The following is a 20,197-nucleotide window of genomic DNA, read 5'->3' on the forward strand; positions in this document are numbered from 1 at the left end:
TGTCCAAACATGGCTGCAACACAGAGAATTAACTCTGCACTGCCTGATGGATGTTGTTCTCCGATCAGAGGTAGATGAAGCAGAGAAATCCAGTTTCCTCAACATGCTGACACTCATCACTCAACTATGTAGGAAGCAAATAGTTGACCGGGTGGCTCACAGCGGAAAAGACGTAAATAAAAAATATCTTTTTTTTTATTTCGTAGGTTTCGTTTTTCCTGCTTTGGGCCTTTTGTTAATGCAACACTGGTAGCGTGCTGTCGGAGTCATGTGGGTATGATCGATGTCTGTAGGCAGCAGGTGCTGGCAGGGGAGAGCAGAACCACTGTCGAAGGGACTTTGGTCTTTTTCTCTCTGAACAGCTCACATTTAGTGAGGATAAAGAGAGTTAAATGCCATGGCTTTATAAAAGGTAGGGACAGACTTTTGGCACCTTTTTTTTTTTTTTTTTTCCTGTGCTGTGCCGATAAAGGAAGGTAGATGAAAATGCCATCCGCCCTCTCTGTTCATGTTAGTTTTTTTGGTCTGTGGGGGGAAAGAAGCTGACTGAGCAGATCCTTTGATGAATCAGCCGAATCCACTAAGAGAGAATATAAATAGGATACGATTGGTGTGACTGAAGCTATGGTGCACGTATGTATGCAAAGTGTAATCTGAATGTACAGGGATGTAGTGTGAAATCTGACCTAATTTCCCTCCAGTTATAATGTATATTCTTTCTGTTTTGTGTTATAGTTTGCTTAATATTCAGTATATTCACATGTCTCACATGTTTACTGCCTATTTTACACCACATTATGAAGCAGCATGCATGTAATAGCATGCAGAGATGGAATGTCACACTATTAATTTATGGTAATCAGTTCAGTAAATAAAAGAAAACTGTATATTAAAACACAGCTGTAAGCCACATGAACCCCCCAAACTGACCGACAACAACATTCAGTCTCCGCTGCCGCAATAATGGAAACGTATTAATTTGAAGGAATGATTGAATGACCTGAGGGCTGAAATATTAATTTGTGCACAGCATGAATTATTACAAATGTTACATGTGATACCTGCCGGGCTCCGGAGTAATAAATGTGCAGCGTATCTACCACAAAATTAGCAAATGTAAGTGCTTCCCTGTGTGGATGTGTTAAAGGATGATTTGTGTGCTACCCCAAAGCTCTGAAACGGGAACGCCACAATTCTGTAGAAGAGAAGTTTCCAGTGAACAAAACTGATTAATTATGATTTATCAGAATTGGATTTGGTCTCTGACACCAAGACAGTTTATAAAATGCTGCAGAGTTGCAAATGTTTTGTATTTTCAAGTCGATGGGACTGAAAAAAAACAGTAGAAGAGTCATAATTTGAATAAAAAACCTGCATTAATATAAGCTCAACCAACACAGTCTGTCTGTTCTAATGCCATCATATCAAACTGGTCAGCCTGTGAGCGTTTGTTTACCATGGCTTGCTCTTCTTGTTCCTCGTTTTCCAGACATCGATGAGTGCAGTTTGCAGACGCACACCTGCTGGAATGACAGTGTGTGCGTGAACCTCCCGGGAGGCTACGACTGTGTTTGTACATCTGGTCCGGGCTGCAGCGGCGACTGTCCACAGGAGGAGGGAATCAGACGCAACGGAGAGGACTGGAAACCCAGCTTCGACCGCTGCGCTATATGCTCCTGCAAGGTAGAGGCGATGACCGCACACACTGCTGATGGAGGGTCTTAACGGAGGGTTTTCACTAGAACTATGATCTAAAACCATCTCTCCTTCATATGTTTGTGTAGCTAATCCAATAATATATACAGTGAAGGCCACAACTAGCCATAGCCGTGTCAAACTTTGACTCTCAGTCGTTTTTTATTTGACCAGTAGATGTCTTCTGGCTGGAAATGATATAAACAAGTGACAAAAGACGTGTTAATGATGACTTTGTCCTACATTTTTACCAAAAATGACATGAAAGTGTTGCGAAAATGACATTATTATACCGTTTCAAATGCTCCTGGTGATTTGACAAGACAGAAAAATAGACATACAAGTGTTTTCAAGTGTCAGTGGCCACAATTCAAAGCCTCATGAAAAAGTACAAGGAGTTCCACACTGAGGAAAATATCAAAAGGCGTTGTAGGAAAATAAAAGTGACCCCTGCACTGGGAAAAATGGTAGTGCAAGAGGCCAAGAGGAGCAGCAAGGCCATCTGGATGAATCTGAGCAGTTCTGGTCCCAGCGTCTCATTTAGACACTCGAGCAGACTGGATGGTTTTCATGGAACAAGGAGGACTCACAAAAGCTCACCTTGACAAGGAAGACAGCTTTCGGTTGTCAATTCTTTGGTCGGATTGGACGAAAATGGAGTTGTTTGGGCACAAGGACGTGGAGTGAAAAAGGAAAAGCATTGAACCCTATGAACCATGTCTCTAAAGTTACGCGTGTTGGTGTAAATGTGATATTTTGGGGCAAATGGCGTCATGAGAAGAGAGAGACTGGAGAGGAAACATCTGGCTGTGTGCAGAAAGGCTTTGAAGTGGTGGAGAAATGCTTAACAGAAAACAAATATGCATTCTGGTATGTCAAGAATCTGTGGAGGAAAGTGAAGACCAGAGCGATGACGAGGACGTTTTCCAACCTGGACTGCTTCAAGGTTCTCGTGGAGACCTGCAGAAAGAATGTCAGCAATTAGAGGAGCTGTTTAATTGCTGAAAGCTTTGCCACCAATTACAATACAATTATGGACGTTGTATTGTTTAGCAGTTCTTTTGTCACTTGTTTACCTCATTTCCAGGCAGAAGAAGCCTGTAGCTTCACTGTAAACTTCAATTTCAAAGGTTCGAGTGGGGAGAAAAAACATTATGTGCTTTAGGTGCCATTTTTCCTTAAAGCGACAAACTTTTAACCTCCAGCTTCTACATTCACATTAACCGTGACAATAGATTCTCTACAGATAAGTGTCACTTCTGCCTTTTCTCTGTCAAAAACAGAGAACGGACAGCAAGAAGAGATGAAACCAAGGATGCAAAACTCATGCATGATATGCAAGATACGTATCAAACTATTGACGGCGCCCTGATTGTGACGCTGTAGAGCACAATGAGCTGTGGGGATCCAGCTGGCTCCGCGGCTTCCTTTGTAGTCGTCGTGCACAACACGCGCATAAAGACACAAACACTCCCACCATGAGCAGGGACCGGACTGGCACGGAGAGAACAGCAATCAGAGCAAGAAAACACAAAGACATGGGAGAGAGAGGAGAAGAGATAAATAAACAATGAAGAGAATCTGAAAATAGGAATAGAGCAAAAGGGGGGAGGTGAGCTGCTGGAAGCGTTGTCTTCGTGTGTGTGTGTGTGTGTGTGTGTGTGTGTGTGTGTGTGTGTGTGTGTGTGTGTGTGTGTGTGTGTGTGTAATTGCTTCTCTTGCTTTAATTTCGGCAAATGGATTCTCCTCTTTAAAGGATATGTGTGTTTTTTTTTACTTTACAACTTGTAGTGTTTCGATTTGTGCAGATGCTTCCATTGTTGTTGTTTTTTTTTTTACACTTGTGGCAACTGTGCTGCAGAGGTCAGTGGTGGCAAGGAGACGGAGAGGGAGGGCAGAAGCCAACCTCATGAATGTGCATCGTCTTTGTCTGTGCGTTCAGAGTTCACCATAGTTCGCCGTTTCCAGCTTGTTGCAGTGGTTCGCTACAAGAAGACGAGTTGATACGGGGGCATTTTAGTGTTCCTGTGAAACGGTTCACCTCTTCACCAGCAAAGAAAAGACAGACGGGTGCAGAGAGAAAGTGTTGTTTAGTGCAGCATCGGGATCAAAGTGTGATTATACAGACAGGATGAGTGCACATGTACAGCTATACGGCGATCAGACACAGCATTAAAGCCTAACAATGGTGGTTTTCATGGATCAGGCTTGTTCCGGTGCTCAAACAAATTGGGCTCTTGGTCGTGTTCTTCCAGCTGTTCCTGAGCAGCTTTGTTGGTGTCGTGATTCAAGATAAAGAGATCAATTGAAGTGAACTCAGCAGAGGCCAGATTGTGTCTCAGTTGTCAGTGTGAATGGTATTACTGAATATTCATTCTGTGCATGCAAGGGGACATTTCCTCACATGTCTTTAAATACTCACGAGGTAAGGGAAGGTTTTTTTTTTTTTGCATTTCTGCATCAAACTAACAGCAGTATTAATAACTGACAAGAAAGAACGTGACAAAACAGGAGTTTCTCAATATTATACATACAGTCGTCCTCTAATGTATTTATACCCTTTCATTAAAAAAAAAAAGGCAAAATCCACAACAGTCACTCAAATAACTAGAAACTGAAAAAAGTAATAATAAATAAAAATTTGCTAAATTATGATTCAGTGAAATAAGACATTGCCTTTGAATTGTGGTTGAAAAGAAAATTTAAAAAAAAACAAAAAAACTGTCCCAGACAAATTAGAGCACGTTGCTAATGAGCAGTGGTCCAGAACACCTGTCAACAGGTGCAGACGTCTGATTGGGAGTTACAGAAAACACCTGATTTCAGTGATTGGCTCAAAGGGTTGTTCAACTAAATATTAGTTTACGAGTCCCATCATGCTTGTTTGCTTGTTTTTTGGAGGTTTTTTGGGGTTTTTTTTTAATATTTCCGTTGAACCACAATTCAAAAGCAGTGTCATGATGTTCATTAAGTTTTTATTTATTGTCCCTTTCCTCAATGTCAACTTATTTTAATGACAGCTGTTTTTTTTTTTCCTTCTTTAATGGGGGCTATGAATACATTTGAGGACGACTGTACTTGTTACACCTGCTGCAGACGAGACGCTGTTTCCGACTAACTAAATAGATGCAATTTAGTTATTTCTGATGTCATAGAGCGTCGTCACCATGGAACGGGGGGTTTGTTTGATCTGCAACAAGGTTTAAGTGGTTGCAAATCAACATTCACACAAAAGCCAGGACTCAGCGTTAAGCAGCAGAACATTGCATTGTTGCATGGATCAAAGTTAAGACCGTCACCTGTCAGTGATTCTGATACTGTGGCTGAGATGCTCTGTATGCACATGATGTACTCTGTTCAAAGCTACAGTCTCTTCTTATTTCAGTCGCCTGATAAGATAGCAGTCGGTAGGACCGGAGGTAGCGGAGAGCCGCCGTGCTGGAGATCCATCCTGCTGCAGCTGATTCAAACAGCAAGCGCTCGCCGTCTGAAAGCACCTTAATTGGTTGCGATAACACTGAACTCGCCAAAGTAATAGCCAAGATATGCGAACGCAGCAACAAGCAGCCAGACAATTAGACAGGCCCGAAACACAACAACAGATTAGCCAGATCATTTACGCTCTATTTGGAGGTAAAGCCAAAGGTGAGCGCAGCCATAATGGTGGTAATAATCTCCTGCTGTGCAGGAAAACTGACAGCATAATGGATTTAAACAACAGAGTCGACAGTTTGGGGAATGATTTTGTGTTTGGCTTTGTTTACTTTCGCAAATAAGTCTGAGGTTTCTTTACAAAGTGTGTGATTTTCTGACTTTTAGTTTTAGAAGTGAAGCAATTAAGTTGGTGACTACAATGTGGAGGCCAAAAATATAGAAATAAAACTCTAAAACGAGCACATATCCTTTAACTCCAGTCTCATTCATGTCAGCTGCTTGTCGGTAGCGACCACACGTCCTGTAAGTCGCTGTCTGGAGTAGATTCAGCTTTCTGTGCTGATAGTTATGAAACAAACCTCTCAGCTATTTTCGATCATTCTGACCTCAGGAATAAACACCTCTGCGCCCCCCGTCTGTTCATCGTCAGCCTACATTACATTCTGACAAATATCTGCGGCTGCTTTAACGACTCTTTTCTGTGCTGCGAATGAGCTTGTGGCTGCAGGAAAGTGAGATATTGATCAGATTTGTCTTTGGGAAGGAAAGGCTCGGTGAGTGAGATTAATACGAAGCAGACAGACAGAGGGTTATTTGGACTAAAATGACAGCTGAGAGCGGCTGCTTCCGATTGATGCCTTATCGGCTCATAAAGTTCCAAATTTACCACTTTCACTTCTACTCTGCTAAATGGTACTTGTCGTGAGTTATGGCAGCTCACTTCGGCATATTTTAGTAAATGCATCCAAGTCGGTGCCGTTTATTCGTCGTAATGTGTGTAAAATGTAATAGTGTGTGTTTTAAAAGTGTTTGCTGACATTTTTTATGTTTGTGAGTACATTTCTGACACTTTCTGGCTGAACTTTTTTAATCACAGAATTCAAATTGCTCTCTAATCTCTCTTCATAAGGAAATCTGTAGTTTGCTTCTCGTATTTTTACACTTTGTTGAAGTGACATTAACGACAAAAACCACCATCGCTACGAGTTAAAAACATATGAAATGCAGCCCTAAATGTTCATTTTATATCAAGTGCCAAATAAATATACACTCGGAGGCTGTTAAGGTAAAAATAGACCCGACATATAAAGGTAGCGGAGCAGAGAAAGCGAGACGCTCAGCTCACTCTGGGGATCAGTGTTCAGGATGGCTTCAGGAGCCGCAGCCCTGCTGATTTTCATTCTAGCTGTCAAATTAGGGGTTGAGTCGGATGCAGGATGCTGAGTAATGTAAACAGGTGGTGCTCCGGTGCCTGGGGAGCCACGCTGAAAACTAGCTGGCCTGGTGACTGTCAGGCACCCACAGAGTTGCCGCGGTTTGTGAATAGTCCAGGTGCTCTGTGGCACATTGGAGGGGATATGTTCTATTTTTTCCACATATGCATAGACAGTGGTGCAGATTCAACGTAAAAATGCCTCGTGTCTGCCTTTCTGCAAAAGCAAAGTCTGTGTATTTTGCACCATATCTGAATGATAAATACAGAAAAGCTGACGTCTGTCCATGTGTTTTGATAGTTAAGAATTACACATGTAACACTGTTCAGGTGAATAGTTAATGTTGAATTCAGAGATGTTGTTAGTATCTGAGAAGCTAGACAACACTAAATAGCATCATGTCAGCTGCATTCATGTTGTGAAGAGTTTTGAAATCTTAATTATTTTGTTCACTAACCAATATTCACTAACGAGCAATATTCAATATGACCTCCTTTGCTTAATATGAAGGCGGAAAACACAACGATTTACTTCAGAAAGTAATCTCAGAGGCATCTTGAAGAGTTTTGTTGTTGAACCTATTCTTCTCCTTCAGGGTCTCTTCTATATTAACAGAGCAGTGCACTTTAATGCCCCCCGGCATCCACAACTGGAGGGTTTAACAACAGTCGAGCTCTTTCTCCTCCAAAACAGCAAAATGACCATTTTATTTACTCGTAAGCTCATTTTATGTTGTCATGCTGTACGTCATGGTGTAATGCAGCACATAATGTAAACAAAAGTGCCATTATTAATTAAATAAAGTAGTAATTAAAGGGCCAAACTGGAAAGTTAAAATGGAAACTCTGAGCTCCAAGATCATATTAATTTTTGTGTAATCGTTCTCTGACTTTGGTCGTAGTTTCAGACTCTGTGATCGTTTAGTCGCATTCACAGCACAGCGGCGTGCCATGAGTTCATCACAAGGCGTCGCAGTTCTATAATAAAATATCCGACAACAGAAACAGCAAAATGTGTAACTGAGAACAGCTTTGGTGTGAATTCAGCTGGAATAAATGACAACATGTGTGAGCACAGAGAGCAGGAGAGAAGCTAACGGATGTAAGGTGCTGCTGAAGAAAACTGCACAGAATATAGAACAACGACATACGGGTAAAAACGTGGATTTAGATTCGTTTTCAGTGTCAACACCAGTAATTGTGCAAACTAACTGCAGCAGCTCTAGACAGAGTTCTGGTTTGTTTTTATCCACTTTCTGGAAGTCTTAATGTCAAAATTGCCTCTTTGTCGTTGTCCAAATGTCGAGTAATCAGAGAAACTAAAGGCCACCAGGTCTGAAATTACAGACATTTCAAATAAAAATATCTGAGGAGGCTGAAGTACAAAAGGGCAACTGAATAAGACAAGTGTATAGACCCACAAGACATAAAGGTGAGACACTTTTCATTCAGCTTTTGTTCAGGTTATATGTAGGAGTAAATAGATTCAAAGAATTCTGTTTCCAAAAAGGCTTCAAAAATTAAATTACTGTAAGAAAAAAAAAAAACACACCCTGGAGATGAACGCCTCCTCTGCCAAAAACAAGTCATACCTGATTAGAAAAAATGTCACCCACAGTCATCAAATTCATCATAAAGCTGTTGTCATCAAAGTTCTCATAAAACAGCAGTGATGTTTTTACGTTTAGCACAACAGCGCAGCGTTGGCATGCAGGCCTGGCGTGATCCCGCGCATTAAAACGAGCAGCCTGCCTTCGTATATCCTCCCGGCACGGTACAATTGGCAGTAATTTCCCAGCAAGTCCAGGGCCGTAACTGTAAAGACCAAGGCCATCAGTACTGGCACCCCGGGACTCAGAAGTTACTGTAGCAGGACAATATGCATCGATAAAACATTGGCTCTGTATTGCCCTTTTAATGGTATGCAGAATGATTTTATGGCCCTCATACATTTTCTAACAGCCATTTTATGTAACATTTTTACATCTCCATTACACTGCCGTCCCGGGGCCAGACAGAGCTGGCTGTGCTGAGTAAAATGGACCATAAAGTTTCCTCCAGGTGGAGGTAGAAGCAGGGACACGGCGGCTGGCTGGCTGGCTGGGGGACGCTTGCAGATTCGTCGGCATTTGGCTTCCAGCTCAGACGCTAAAAACCTCAGGCCTCGTTCACTGCTCTGTTAAACTGCTGTTGTTAGGACACGTTGCAGGTTAGCTCATGTAAATAGTTTGTCTAAGTGACCCCGTGTAGTAGAAAAAGTGGTTTCTTAAGGTGTCAGGTGCACAACTTCATGCAAAGGTCTGGATTTGAACTTAATTTAATTCAAGAACTTTAGCAATCATACCACTTAGAAAGCTAAAATCTGCATTTAGTGTTCTCTGAGGGCTTGTGTCAGATAAAAAGACTTACATTCGGGGGGAATCCCTGAGCTCATTACTGTAACCTGACTGATGGAAGCTTTCGGTTTTTAGCAGCTGTTGAGCGCCTCGTTGTCAATGAAACCTGCGCATTTTGTTTTCCACAAGCAAAAAAAAAAAACAGTAGTGCAAAGTAAAAGTGACCCTTTATGATCTCACATGTTCTTTTTTATTCAGGACATACAGTAATTATACTACTGACAGAAGACCCAGAGCTTCATGTGTCCCTCTGTGCTTTTTTTTTTTTTTTTTTTGGATTGGAATATTGATTACTTCTATCACCTTTCACCTTTATATCAATAACCAGCTGGCTGGTGTCTTCGTGGTGTGTTCAGGTGCAGCTTCTTAACATGCAGGCACCACAGCTGACAGGATTTCTCCATTCCACATAATTAAGTTATTTTAAGAAGTCTGCGGCTCCTCCAGCAGCATCGCGGTGCTTCTGTCGGTAAAAATGTTACTGAGATTTGAATGTGCGCCCGTTTGTCAAAAACAATGAGGCATAGTTTCCGACAAAGCCTCAGGAAAGTGTTCCAGCTACATTTGTTCACATCAATACTGCATCCTAATATGTACTTTATGTAAACCTCAGTGAGTCTGCAGCCCGTAGTTTTGTTTTATTTTGTTCTGCTGAAAGTTTGGACGCTGTGGGTGGACGTGAGGATATGTGTGTTTGATCCCTGACTTGCATCGTGCAGGACGGCCAGACGTACTGCAGGAGGAGACCCTGTGACTGTGGCGACCCGGACGAGGATCTGTTCTGCTGTCCTGGTTGTGACAACAGGCCCAGCAGCCAGTGTCTGGACCAGAGCGGACGCACGCTTTACCGCAGCGGGGCGTCTTGGCTGTACGGCTGCCAGCAATGCCGCTGCATGGTCTGTACACAGAAACACACACAAACAGATTCAAACATCAGCTACATGTTTTTTTTACCAACAGAAATGAAAGCAGACCTTTTTATTAACCCTCTGAACTTCAGAACCTCTCACGGGGTTTGAAAGGCTCGTTGTCTTAAAGCCAGAAAGCTTATCAGAGCCAGAAACTGTAAACACAGAAAAAATGTTAGATTTTCAACTTTCTGACAGTCTTTGAAGTACTCATCTATTAGGAACACTTAACCAAGTTGAAACAAGATAGTTCATCAAAATGACTTTAGTCTATGAGTCTTGTTTGAAAGATCTGCAGAAGCAAAGGATTCAGTGTCCCTGGGTGCAACCAGAAAGCCATTAGAGACTCACCTTTAACCAACAATTCAGAGACTTTTCACCTGAACTGGGCTGAACTGCAGGCAGTGTTTACACCAACCAGAGTGGAAATAAACTAAATAGCTTACGTTGTGTTCTAATGTTACAGGAAAAAGTGTTTGGAGTTCAGAGGGTTAGATCAAGGATTGTCATAAAACACAGAATTTCATCGCCAGCATGAATATCGAAGCTGGGTCTTCTTTAAACGGGCAACACACAACTTTTGTACCCCCAGTACCATTAGCAACGTGGCTACATTACACAGATTTACTCTTGTTTAAACTTGGATTCTTTCGCTCTCCCTCTTCGCCTTTTTTTTGCCTCCACTGATGTCAAAGCTCTTTTTCATTTGCCAAGTAGAGCTTTAACAGTCACGCCATTTGTTCTTTTAACGGTAAATCGAGCCCTAATTTTCTGGGAGATTTCGGACCCAGTGTCAGAGGGAAATGTATAATGCAAGCGAGGCTTCGAGGGAACCATCCTAAAAGCCAGTGGTGCCATTATTCTATAGCTATATACTGTGCAATGATCATCTATTTTAAAAATGGTAAGTTAAAGCAAAAACTTGTCTGGTCTGTGAACATTCATGCATTGTGTTTTTTTTGTTTTTTAAACCAAACGTGTAAAAAGCAGAGCCATTGTTTTTTGAGCCAGATATCAAATTATGCAAACACATGATCTATACCAGGTGATATCAGATAATAGATAGATGCATCCATCCGCCCACATAGGCTAGAAAAAGAAATCATGTAGATACATTATTTAGTTACATAGAATTGTGTGAATTTAATAGCCTAATTAATAATATGTGGAAACAGTTGTGGTCTTTCTCAAATAGTGTTACCAAGTGTGACCTACTTGGTGCTCACTGTTCCACATAGCAACAGGCTACTAATTATCGTCATAGTCTATGACATGATTAACTGAGTGTTCACTTTCTATAGCTATTGTGAGTTGTTCCTACATTACAACCTTGACTTTAAATTACATCAGTACAAAGCTGTGGCATTCCAAAGTGGACAAATCAATCTGTCAAAGCAGTACCGATCATTATCATATTGATTTGCAGAGGGTAGGGTCTTTAAGTTTATAGCTATACTGTAGTTTTATGCACTAGTTATTAACGCTAGCCTCTACAGAAGGTGTTTTATCAGTGTAAAATTTGCATTGTTTAGCTAATTTATGCAAAAAATTCCACGTAGTATAAAAAGAAATCTGCAAAAAAACAAAAACTGGACCAAATATGGTTCGACTGTGACAACAAATACTAAAAAAAAAAAAATGGCTGGGTTTTTTTTTCAGTTTCTGGTTTGAAAAGAACAGCCTGAGCACAGGGATCGTTTAATACCTGTCCCTGATCTGCTGCTCAGCTGTGTGTGAGGGCTGAGATAATTACCACCTCTCTAATTCCAGACGTGGCAACACATCAGCATGTGAGCTGTAACTGTATTCACACACACACACAAAAAAAAAACCCCAACACACACACACACACGGTGACAATTGTGTTCCTTTTTCTTTTGTGTCTCTGCAGGAGGGGGAGGTGGACTGCTGGCCTGTGGTTTGCCCCGTGTTGATGTGCGAGTACACGGCGGTGGCGGAGGGCGAGTGTTGCCCGCGCTGCGTCACAGACCCCTGCCTGGCTGACAACCTGTCGTATGACATCCGGCAGACATGCAAGGACCCCGCAGGCATCGCCCGCCTCAGCGGAGACACATGGCATATGCCCAAATCACCCTGCACCACCTGCAAGTGTAAGGTAGGTCAATGCGACAACAACAGCCACAACAGCAGCTCATTTTTACAAACAAAAGGTCCACAACAACCCGGGAGTTTTTCATTAAGCAGTCAGCAATACTCATATCTTTTAAAGGATTATTCCGGTTTATTCCACGTGACATTGATTTTGCATAATGGGTCTTGCAAGTTTTGCATTCTCCAACACTGTGTATATCATGTATATCAAGGCAGGAGGTACACACTCCCGCCAGCTCTCCAAAAAATCTGATTTTTACATGCTTCATTTGTGTTTGAGTCTGACTGAGAAAACCCAAAGAAATTAGCCACCAAAAGAGGCAATTATATAACTGCAGGTTTGTTTTCATGCGTGAGGCTGACCATCATACACATGGCTTTATTTTATTTATTCATCCTTTTTTTGTTCTCTGAAAGTTCTTCAAAGTTCTATATCACATATCTATATCTATATTATATATCACAATACAGGAATATTTAATTAACTGTCACTGGAGGACTCGATTACATCTTGACATCATTTTTTAAATTTTGGTTTGGCAGTGTTCTTCCTTTGTTATCATGGGAGATAATCTATAGCTGTGACAACATCTTCCAAACATCTCCTCATGTTGCAGTTTATGTCCTAATAGAGTTTCAAATGTTCTCTGAAATAAAACATTTTTAGTCTAATGTTCGAACACTGTTAGAACTTTTTAAGTAATGTTGTGGCCTTGGAAGTCACTTCCCATGTTTGCTGTATTTATTCAAACAGGAGCTCATAGAGAAGGAGCTAAATCAGACTGAAATGAGACAGAGAATGAAGAGACAAAAGCACAAAGTCAACAGGACAGTACCTCAGGAAACTGGTCAACCGAGGAGCAAAACCTTTGTTGCTCAGGATGTAGTGTGACTCACTGGATGTAGACTGTGGGTATAAGTCTGCCAGAGGCTGCTCATGTCAAGCAGCTTTGTCCACTCCTTCTGACATTTGCATGTTACTATTGTCTGTGCTGTGAAGAACAACCACCACCTCCAGGCTGCCAACCAATCACACTAAAAAAATTCAAGTTTTGGCAAGGAGTTGCATCATGCAGTTCGGCTGCTCTGCTCGTTTTTTTGTTTTTTTTGTTAGTAGATGATCTATTTTAATCACAGCGCTCGTCTCCTTGCATGCAAATGTTCCACCTGTCACTAATTTGCTGTCCACGCTGAATGTATTTGGTTTAAAGAAATACAAACAAGCCGGAGCTGTAGCAGAATGATAGCGTGGTGCAGTCAGACCGTTCTGTACCACACAACGGACCGGCAGAGCAGGACTCCTCAGAGCGAGACCTGCTGATGCAAGACTTAGAAAATCTCAGTGCCTTCATGGATGAGTGTAATCCCAATTATGTAACTGCAACAATTTAAAGCTTTGATAAACATTAACGTTCTGGAGATGTTGTTTTTATGGCCTAAAATGAACTGGAGGACAAAAGAGCAACCACACCAGCCGGTCAGCTTTCCATATCGTAATTAAGAGCTAGTACAACAAGTGTAAAGTCATTTTATGTGCTGGAGGCCTCATTTGCTACTGCCTCCTGCACAAACACATATTTACCAGAGCAGCATAAACAAACCAGCATGCATGGGTGAGTATGAGGGCTGACCTAAAGTAGGGTAATTACATCAATCAGTAAATCGTCCCGGCTGGAGATCCTTAATGCATTTGGCACAATGGCTGCTCCGGGCTGCTAATTTCTGTATTTACTTTTAGTCAAACTCAAAAACAAACAGTATTTGTGTAAAGCTGCGAGGACATTTTGCTTTGTGCCTCAACATACTGTACAGAGTTTGTTTGCCTGAATCACTACAACAGAAGTAGGAAGTCAAGTCAAGGCACTGGTAAAACAATAACTTCTGACAAAAAAGCGATTTCCAGAAAGATATTATTATCATTAAACAGCAAAGCATGGCCAATAAAGGCATAGTAGCCACATTTAGGAGAATCAGAATTATCCATTAATTTTAAAACATTCATTTGATTTTTCTTCTACTCCCTGAAAACGGGCCAATAGACATGTTGGTTTGGGATGCAAAATTGTCACGCAGTCACAGACGCTCAAATCTGACCAGGAACGACAGGCATTGCAGCACCGGTACTGGAACATTCTTGAAGGGACAAAATGTGGTATAGTTAGCGGCTGCTGGAGGGCATCCAGCGTCTTGCACGTCTGTCTTCTGAGATGAATACAAAAACAAACGACAAGAAAAAAAAGAGAAAATGACTGTCATATATGATGAAATGGGCATGTAATCTTAAAAGAAATGTAAAATATGCAGCTCTTTGTGGCGGGAACACGTCAGATCGTCTTTGTAGAAATTACCCACTGCTCCTCAATTCCTTTTTTTCTCCAATCAGAATAGAAAATAGACCAAAATAAGCTCTTCAAATGCTTGGACATAAACTATATTTAACCATGACACTGGTGTGTAGTTGTTGCTTAAACTGGATTTGCATAGCATTCTTAAAGGTCTGCACAACACACCGGTCAACACAGTGGTGGAACTGAGCATTACTGATGCACTCACATCTTCAAGAGGTTTCATCTCTCATATAAAAGTTTTTTTTTAAGTTCTGACTGGCAGCGTGTTCCAGAAGTTTTAGCTACAGTGGAGTTATTGGCATCTCGAGAGCCATTGAGCTTGCATGTGGTGAGGTGTGAGGAATCTCAGAACTGCATCGTCAGCATCTGATAAGTACAGACCACTTCCTCCGTTTAATGATGGTTGCTCCAGCTTGATGTCGATTGTTTCTGTCTCTTCTCCTGAGAACCATTGGTTTTCTCCGACCAGAATGTGTATATCGTTGTCCTCAAACTTGTGCCTGAACTTTTGTTGACCCAGGTGTTAAAAAAAAAAAGAAAACTTGACACAGCAGGGTTCAGATTTTAGTTGGTTTGCACAATAAAAAGCTGTGAAGTAACCAGTGTACTCCAATGCCCTCTACTACTCTGGAAATGTGTGATGTCCTCCACAATGCACACAGAGAAACCTGCTTCTACAAGCTGAGCTATGTTGTCTATAAAGTGTAACGCAACATTGAGTGTCTATAAGGAAGACTTAACAACCACAAGTGCATTGCACAGCAGAGGGAAGCCACTCAGCAGTCCGCCTGCAATCCAAAGGATAAAGTACATGTTATGGATGACAGCAATGTACACATTCTGGACGGAGTGGTTTGAGAAAGGAGTTAACGAAGCCATTTCTGTTAAGCTGGAGCAGAGAAGGAAGTCTACAACACCGCTCATCATGTACCGACAACGCAGGCATGACATCCCCTCCAGGCAGTTTCACCACCTTTCACACCATCAGCCATGAGAGCTGGTGGGGAGAATAAGTAGCAGGGACTTCCCGCCAGTGAGCCAAGGAAGTCTCCGCATGAGAGGCCTCGATAAATAGCATCATGTCTTCTTAGTGATAATCTAATGTTCAGGTTCTCTATTCAGACATGTAGAGTGTGGTTTTTTCTTACCTGACAGTTTCGGCGACAAACGCTCGCCTTCTTCAGAGATGACAACTAACAGCGAGTGACGTGTCAGCCGGCGGGGCGGTCGGGTCTGTTGGGCTTGCCACGACACACCATTTCGGTGTGGCCGTGGCTTGCCTGGCGGATCTGGCGGCTCGGCTGGACGTGCCGCAGGTGCCGGCTGTCAAAATCTGCCGGCTGACACGTCACTCGCTGTCAGTTGTCATTTCTGAAGAAGGCGAGCGTTTGTCGCCGAAACTGTCAGGTAAGAAAAAACCACACTCTACATGTCTGAATAGAGAACCTGAACATTAGATTATCACTAAGAAGACATGATGAACGTTTTCGAGCTATGACCTCAATGTCTAATAACAAAACAGGAGAACTAACTGTTCAGGTCACAACTTAGCAGGCCATCTATGTCTGAAGAACAACTGACACTGATTTAAGGACAACAGGGTGCGCAGAATCAACTGTTCAAAATAGGGTAACCCAATTTATCAGTTACTTACAATGCAGTTTCGAAATCCCTTCACAGACAACTTAACACCATTATTACCTTGACTCAGGAGACTAAAAACTCACATGACAGCAGGGGGGGGTTAATTAATGACTCTAAAGGTGCAAAACATTCCACAGTGCTGTTTAATTGTAGAAAATACTATTTTAGAACAGCAATGGTTGAACGCTAGACCAGAAATTTTGTTAACTCCACAACAGCTGCTGGCATAGACAATAAGTTCAGTTTAATTGGTATCTGTACTGAAGTAACCATTGCTAATCAAGGTTCAAGTGGTAGAAGTGTCACAAATCAAGAAACTAACAGGAAGGCCCAATGAGAACACAAACATGAACATCTGCGTCATTGTTTTGTCAAAAGTCTCAGTTTCTGAATCCTGGAGTTTCCAAACTAAAACAGATACAACAGTATTTTTTAATTTATATTTTTTAAGTCTCAATTTAAGGGTTCAAAAATACCAATATAGTTATACGTTATGTGTTTTCAAATGAAATTCCATTAGTTTGGATGTTGCCTAAATGCCTGCTAATCAGAACTGAAGAACCCTTTCAGATGAGGGGTGAAACGTCTTCAGAAAAACTCCAGCAAGTCCAGTTGCCTTCCTTTCAGCACACATATATACCACGACCTGTAAGAGTCTTCTTCGACATACTGCTGTTCAACTTCTCAAATTTTGCCATTGCTTGGAGCCACATATTCAAAATTCTGCCCAGTGTACCGGACGTCTCAGAGACGGATATCTCCAGAGCAGGTACAGCAGGTACAGCTGAATGACTGGAGACCAGGTTAGCGTTCCCAGTCTTGATAGATGAGACGAGTCAGGCGCTGAGCTTACTTATTATGTTCGACATGTATAGTATGTTTAATGCCCTCTGTCTCTTCTGTCCTTCACAGAATGGGAACGTTTGCTGCTCGGTGGATCTCGACTGCCTTCAGAACAACTAAAGCTCTCCTCTTCCTCCTCCCCTTCCTCCTCCTCCTCGTCCTCCTCCCACCGTCGTCCTACTCTCCTTTCCACCGCGAGACTGCCACGCCCCTCCTCCATCTGACAACTCCCCCCCTCGGATTCATAAGACAGACTCTCGCACACACATGTGCATGGCAGTGTGTGCACAGAAAACACCGACGCGCACCGGACAGGCTGGGGTGTTGAGGCTGTGCTTTCATGCCGCAACTTCGGTCGACGAGCAGAAGAGCGAGAGCGTGTGTGTGGCTCAGGAGGAGACTGAGGCCGTATAATCGCTCTCACCACCGTCACTGTGTCGTGTTTGTGTCTTTGTGTTTGACTGCATTTCACTAAATGTCTCGAGGAAATCCCTGTTTAGTGTCTCAAAGCCCGAACCAGAGACAAACTGCTGGACAGATGTTGAGGTGCTCCATCTGTCTGTGTTGCCTAAACGTGGACTCACTATTGCTTGGTCACCCGCGGCGAAACGTCACCTTTGATAATTTTTTTAAATAGCTGTGGACTACGTTCTTCTTGGATACAAACATCGAGTGTGTAGGAAAGAATATGAAAGAAAATAATCTCAACTTTTAAGTTATTTTAGTCCAAGTTTATGACTCCGTGGCTAAACGTGCAAAAGGGATAAAACAAATCGATGGCGCATAAATTCTCTGTAAATAAAACTATGACAACATCAGATTTTGTGGTGCCAACGTCTAACGCTGCATCCTGCAATGTCCAAGTTTCTAGACGGGTCGGCTGTTTCACAACCGGCTGACACGGCCCGCCTAGTTTTAAAGCATTTCATAATTAGTGTGGCCACGAAAGGCAGCCACCTGATTCCAGATATTTAAATGCAGCCCTCAGTATCCCTAATATTAGCATCTGAGATGGGAGCAATGTAAATTTTTTTCCATGATGACAGGCTTCTTTCCTGCTTTTATGTGTGGCTGCTCATAACAAGTAGATATTTCTGCCTATAGATGTAGTCAGAGTACAAAGTGGTTCACTGCAAGCATAACCCCGCCTTCAGTCCTGAGGTCCTTAAAATGCCAAACCTTAAATAAACCACATTCTTCAGAGCATCCAGGCTCTAAACTGAGACATGGCGGTCTGTCTGTCCGTCCGTCTCGGCCATTAACACTTCCAGCACTTTCCCTTCGGCCCCCGTGTCTCCTCTCTGAGGATGACCGCCAACATGCTCACGTATAACAACAACAACAACAGTCGTGATATCAAAAAAGCGTGTGAAAGCAGCGTGATGGTGCACAACATATTCCTGCAGGCCAGAACAAGCACCAGCCATAGCTGTTGATTAAATCAGCAGAGCTCCTGCTTGGTCGGACTCTGGCATCTCCCCGGGCTCCTCGGCTCTGCACCATATGGCACACAGAGAGTGGCTGAGAGACAAAAAAGAAAAAAAAAAAAGAGAAAGCGGGGATAATTAAAGCCATGTCACGCAGGCCTGGATTTGAGTATGCCAGGAGGTCACCAAGTGTTGAATGTGTTTACAGACAGCCAGGCTTATTAAGGGAGGAGAGTCCGGTGCTTTTCTCTGCCACAGTTCACACGTCTGCAGCTCTGATGCCCCTCCGCTCTGCTCTCCTGCCCCGTCCTCTCCTCCACACCTCTCTCCATTATCCTCAAACTTGTCTCGAGAGCGCTGCTGTTTTCCCTCCTGTGTCATTGTTATCGCCTTGTGTCAGCTGCCACAAGGAACCAGAGGAAACTTCCAATGCTGTCTCACAATTTTTCAGCAAAGACAATGGAAAAGCAAACTGTGTTTTGCCACTGTGACTTTTGCTTTGACCATGAAATGACAGCAGGAATCTAACACGCCATGTTCCCCTCACTGGTTAAGCTCAACAGTTTTTTTCTCTGAACTTTTTCCTAAACTAAACTAATTTTTAGAGGAATAATGACTGGCTCCAGCAGTCAAGGTCCTCTCCATGCTTTCTTTCCCCTCTTTTATTTGTCTGCAGACAGTCAGCACAGCTGCAGATATCACGACTCATTTTCTTCCCTCAGAAGAATCCATTTGCTGCCTCAGAATGAAAAACAGCTTCCAGAGATTGTGATAATCCTGCACAGTGAAAATGAAACTTTCACTTGGTTTTGTCAAAGTTCCGCCTCCTCCCCTCCCTGTTTTTTAAAAAAACTTGAGTGCAGGCCTTTGCATATAAATGAATATTTGATGCATTCGAGCCCTCGTCAGACAAGTTCACACGATGACGATGAAGCCCATCAGCGGCAGGTAGATCACTTTAAATCTGGTGCATGTGGTAACGTTCCTGCAGTGGTTGGATTGCCATAGTTGAAGAGGGAAGCAAGCATGGCAGAGATGACGAAGGCCACAGCAACTAGGAGTGGGATGGAGACTATGGCGGAAACATCTAGAAAGCTGGCATTCAGAGAAGAATTATGGTCCAAAAAAAAAAAGACGGAAGAGACAGAAATCAGTCAGTAGCCTAAAAGATATTAAGGTTAATTCTGGATCTCTAACATTAAAGTCCAAACTACATGACTTTTACCACAACTGTCCTGCTCCAGAGACAAAATCTTTAAAGTCCACTTTCAGTAACATGTTTCTGTTGTAGTTAAAAAAAAAAACAAGACGATCTCATCGAGCACCAAGATAGAGGATCTCTGTCGTCTTCACTAGCGCTCCCACGTGACAACAACTGGCAAAGTAGTGAGATTTTGAACCTGTTGTAGTCTGCACTCGCTATAATAGGGAGAAAAGAGTTTGATGTATTTTATTTGAGATTGGAACTGGCTTTAGGTTCGACCGCGGTGTTTGGAGTTGAAAGTAAATGTCACTGCCATTTCCCTCCCGCTGCCCTTCCTTTATTTAATGTCAGACCGGTTCTTGTTTCTGCTCATGTTTCTGGTCCCACACAGAAGCAGCAAACAACTGTATTTCTCTACTTCTTTTTTTTTTTTCTCCTCCACACATTGTTTGGATCCTAGAACATCAGTCGACTTAAATCAATCCAGCTCTTTGCCCAACTGGGGGGAAAAAAATGTGTACATTAACTCCAGATTAACATAATTAGCTGCAGGGCGCGCTACCTGCTAGCCTTATTAGCCTATATGAAGTATAAATTAACATAAAAAGTTGGCATTTGCAGCACATTAAATAACTGGAATTTTCTGCATAAATGCTAAAAATAGACTCGGAGACGACCTGCTTGCATTTGCACATATCCGTATGATTTTATGAAAACAGAACTGGATCAGCTTGTGCGGGAAACAACACAAAC

General features: G+C 42.3%; 1 protein-coding gene across 1 annotated transcript in view; it reads left to right on the forward strand.

Annotated features, from left to right (window-relative positions):
• Positions 1-16,933, forward strand: part of LOC103358921 (protein kinase C-binding protein NELL1) — a 328,461-nt gene extending 311,528 nt beyond the window's left edge. The window contains exons 17-20 of the mRNA XM_008284073.1: positions 1,490-1,683; positions 9,678-9,854; positions 11,758-11,982; positions 16,883-16,933. Of these exons, the coding sequence (XP_008282295.1) occupies positions 1,490-1,683; positions 9,678-9,854; positions 11,758-11,982; positions 16,883-16,933 (647 nt within the window). The remainder of the gene's footprint in view (positions 1-1,489; positions 1,684-9,677; positions 9,855-11,757; positions 11,983-16,882) is intronic.
• The last annotated feature ends 3,264 nt before the right edge of the window (positions 16,934-20,197 follow it).

Source organism: Stegastes partitus, unplaced genomic scaffold, assembly GCF_000690725.1.
Source record: "Stegastes partitus isolate 25-593 unplaced genomic scaffold, Stegastes_partitus-1.0.2 Scaffold343, whole genome shotgun sequence".
Taxonomy (NCBI): domain Eukaryota; kingdom Metazoa; phylum Chordata; class Actinopteri; family Pomacentridae; genus Stegastes; species Stegastes partitus.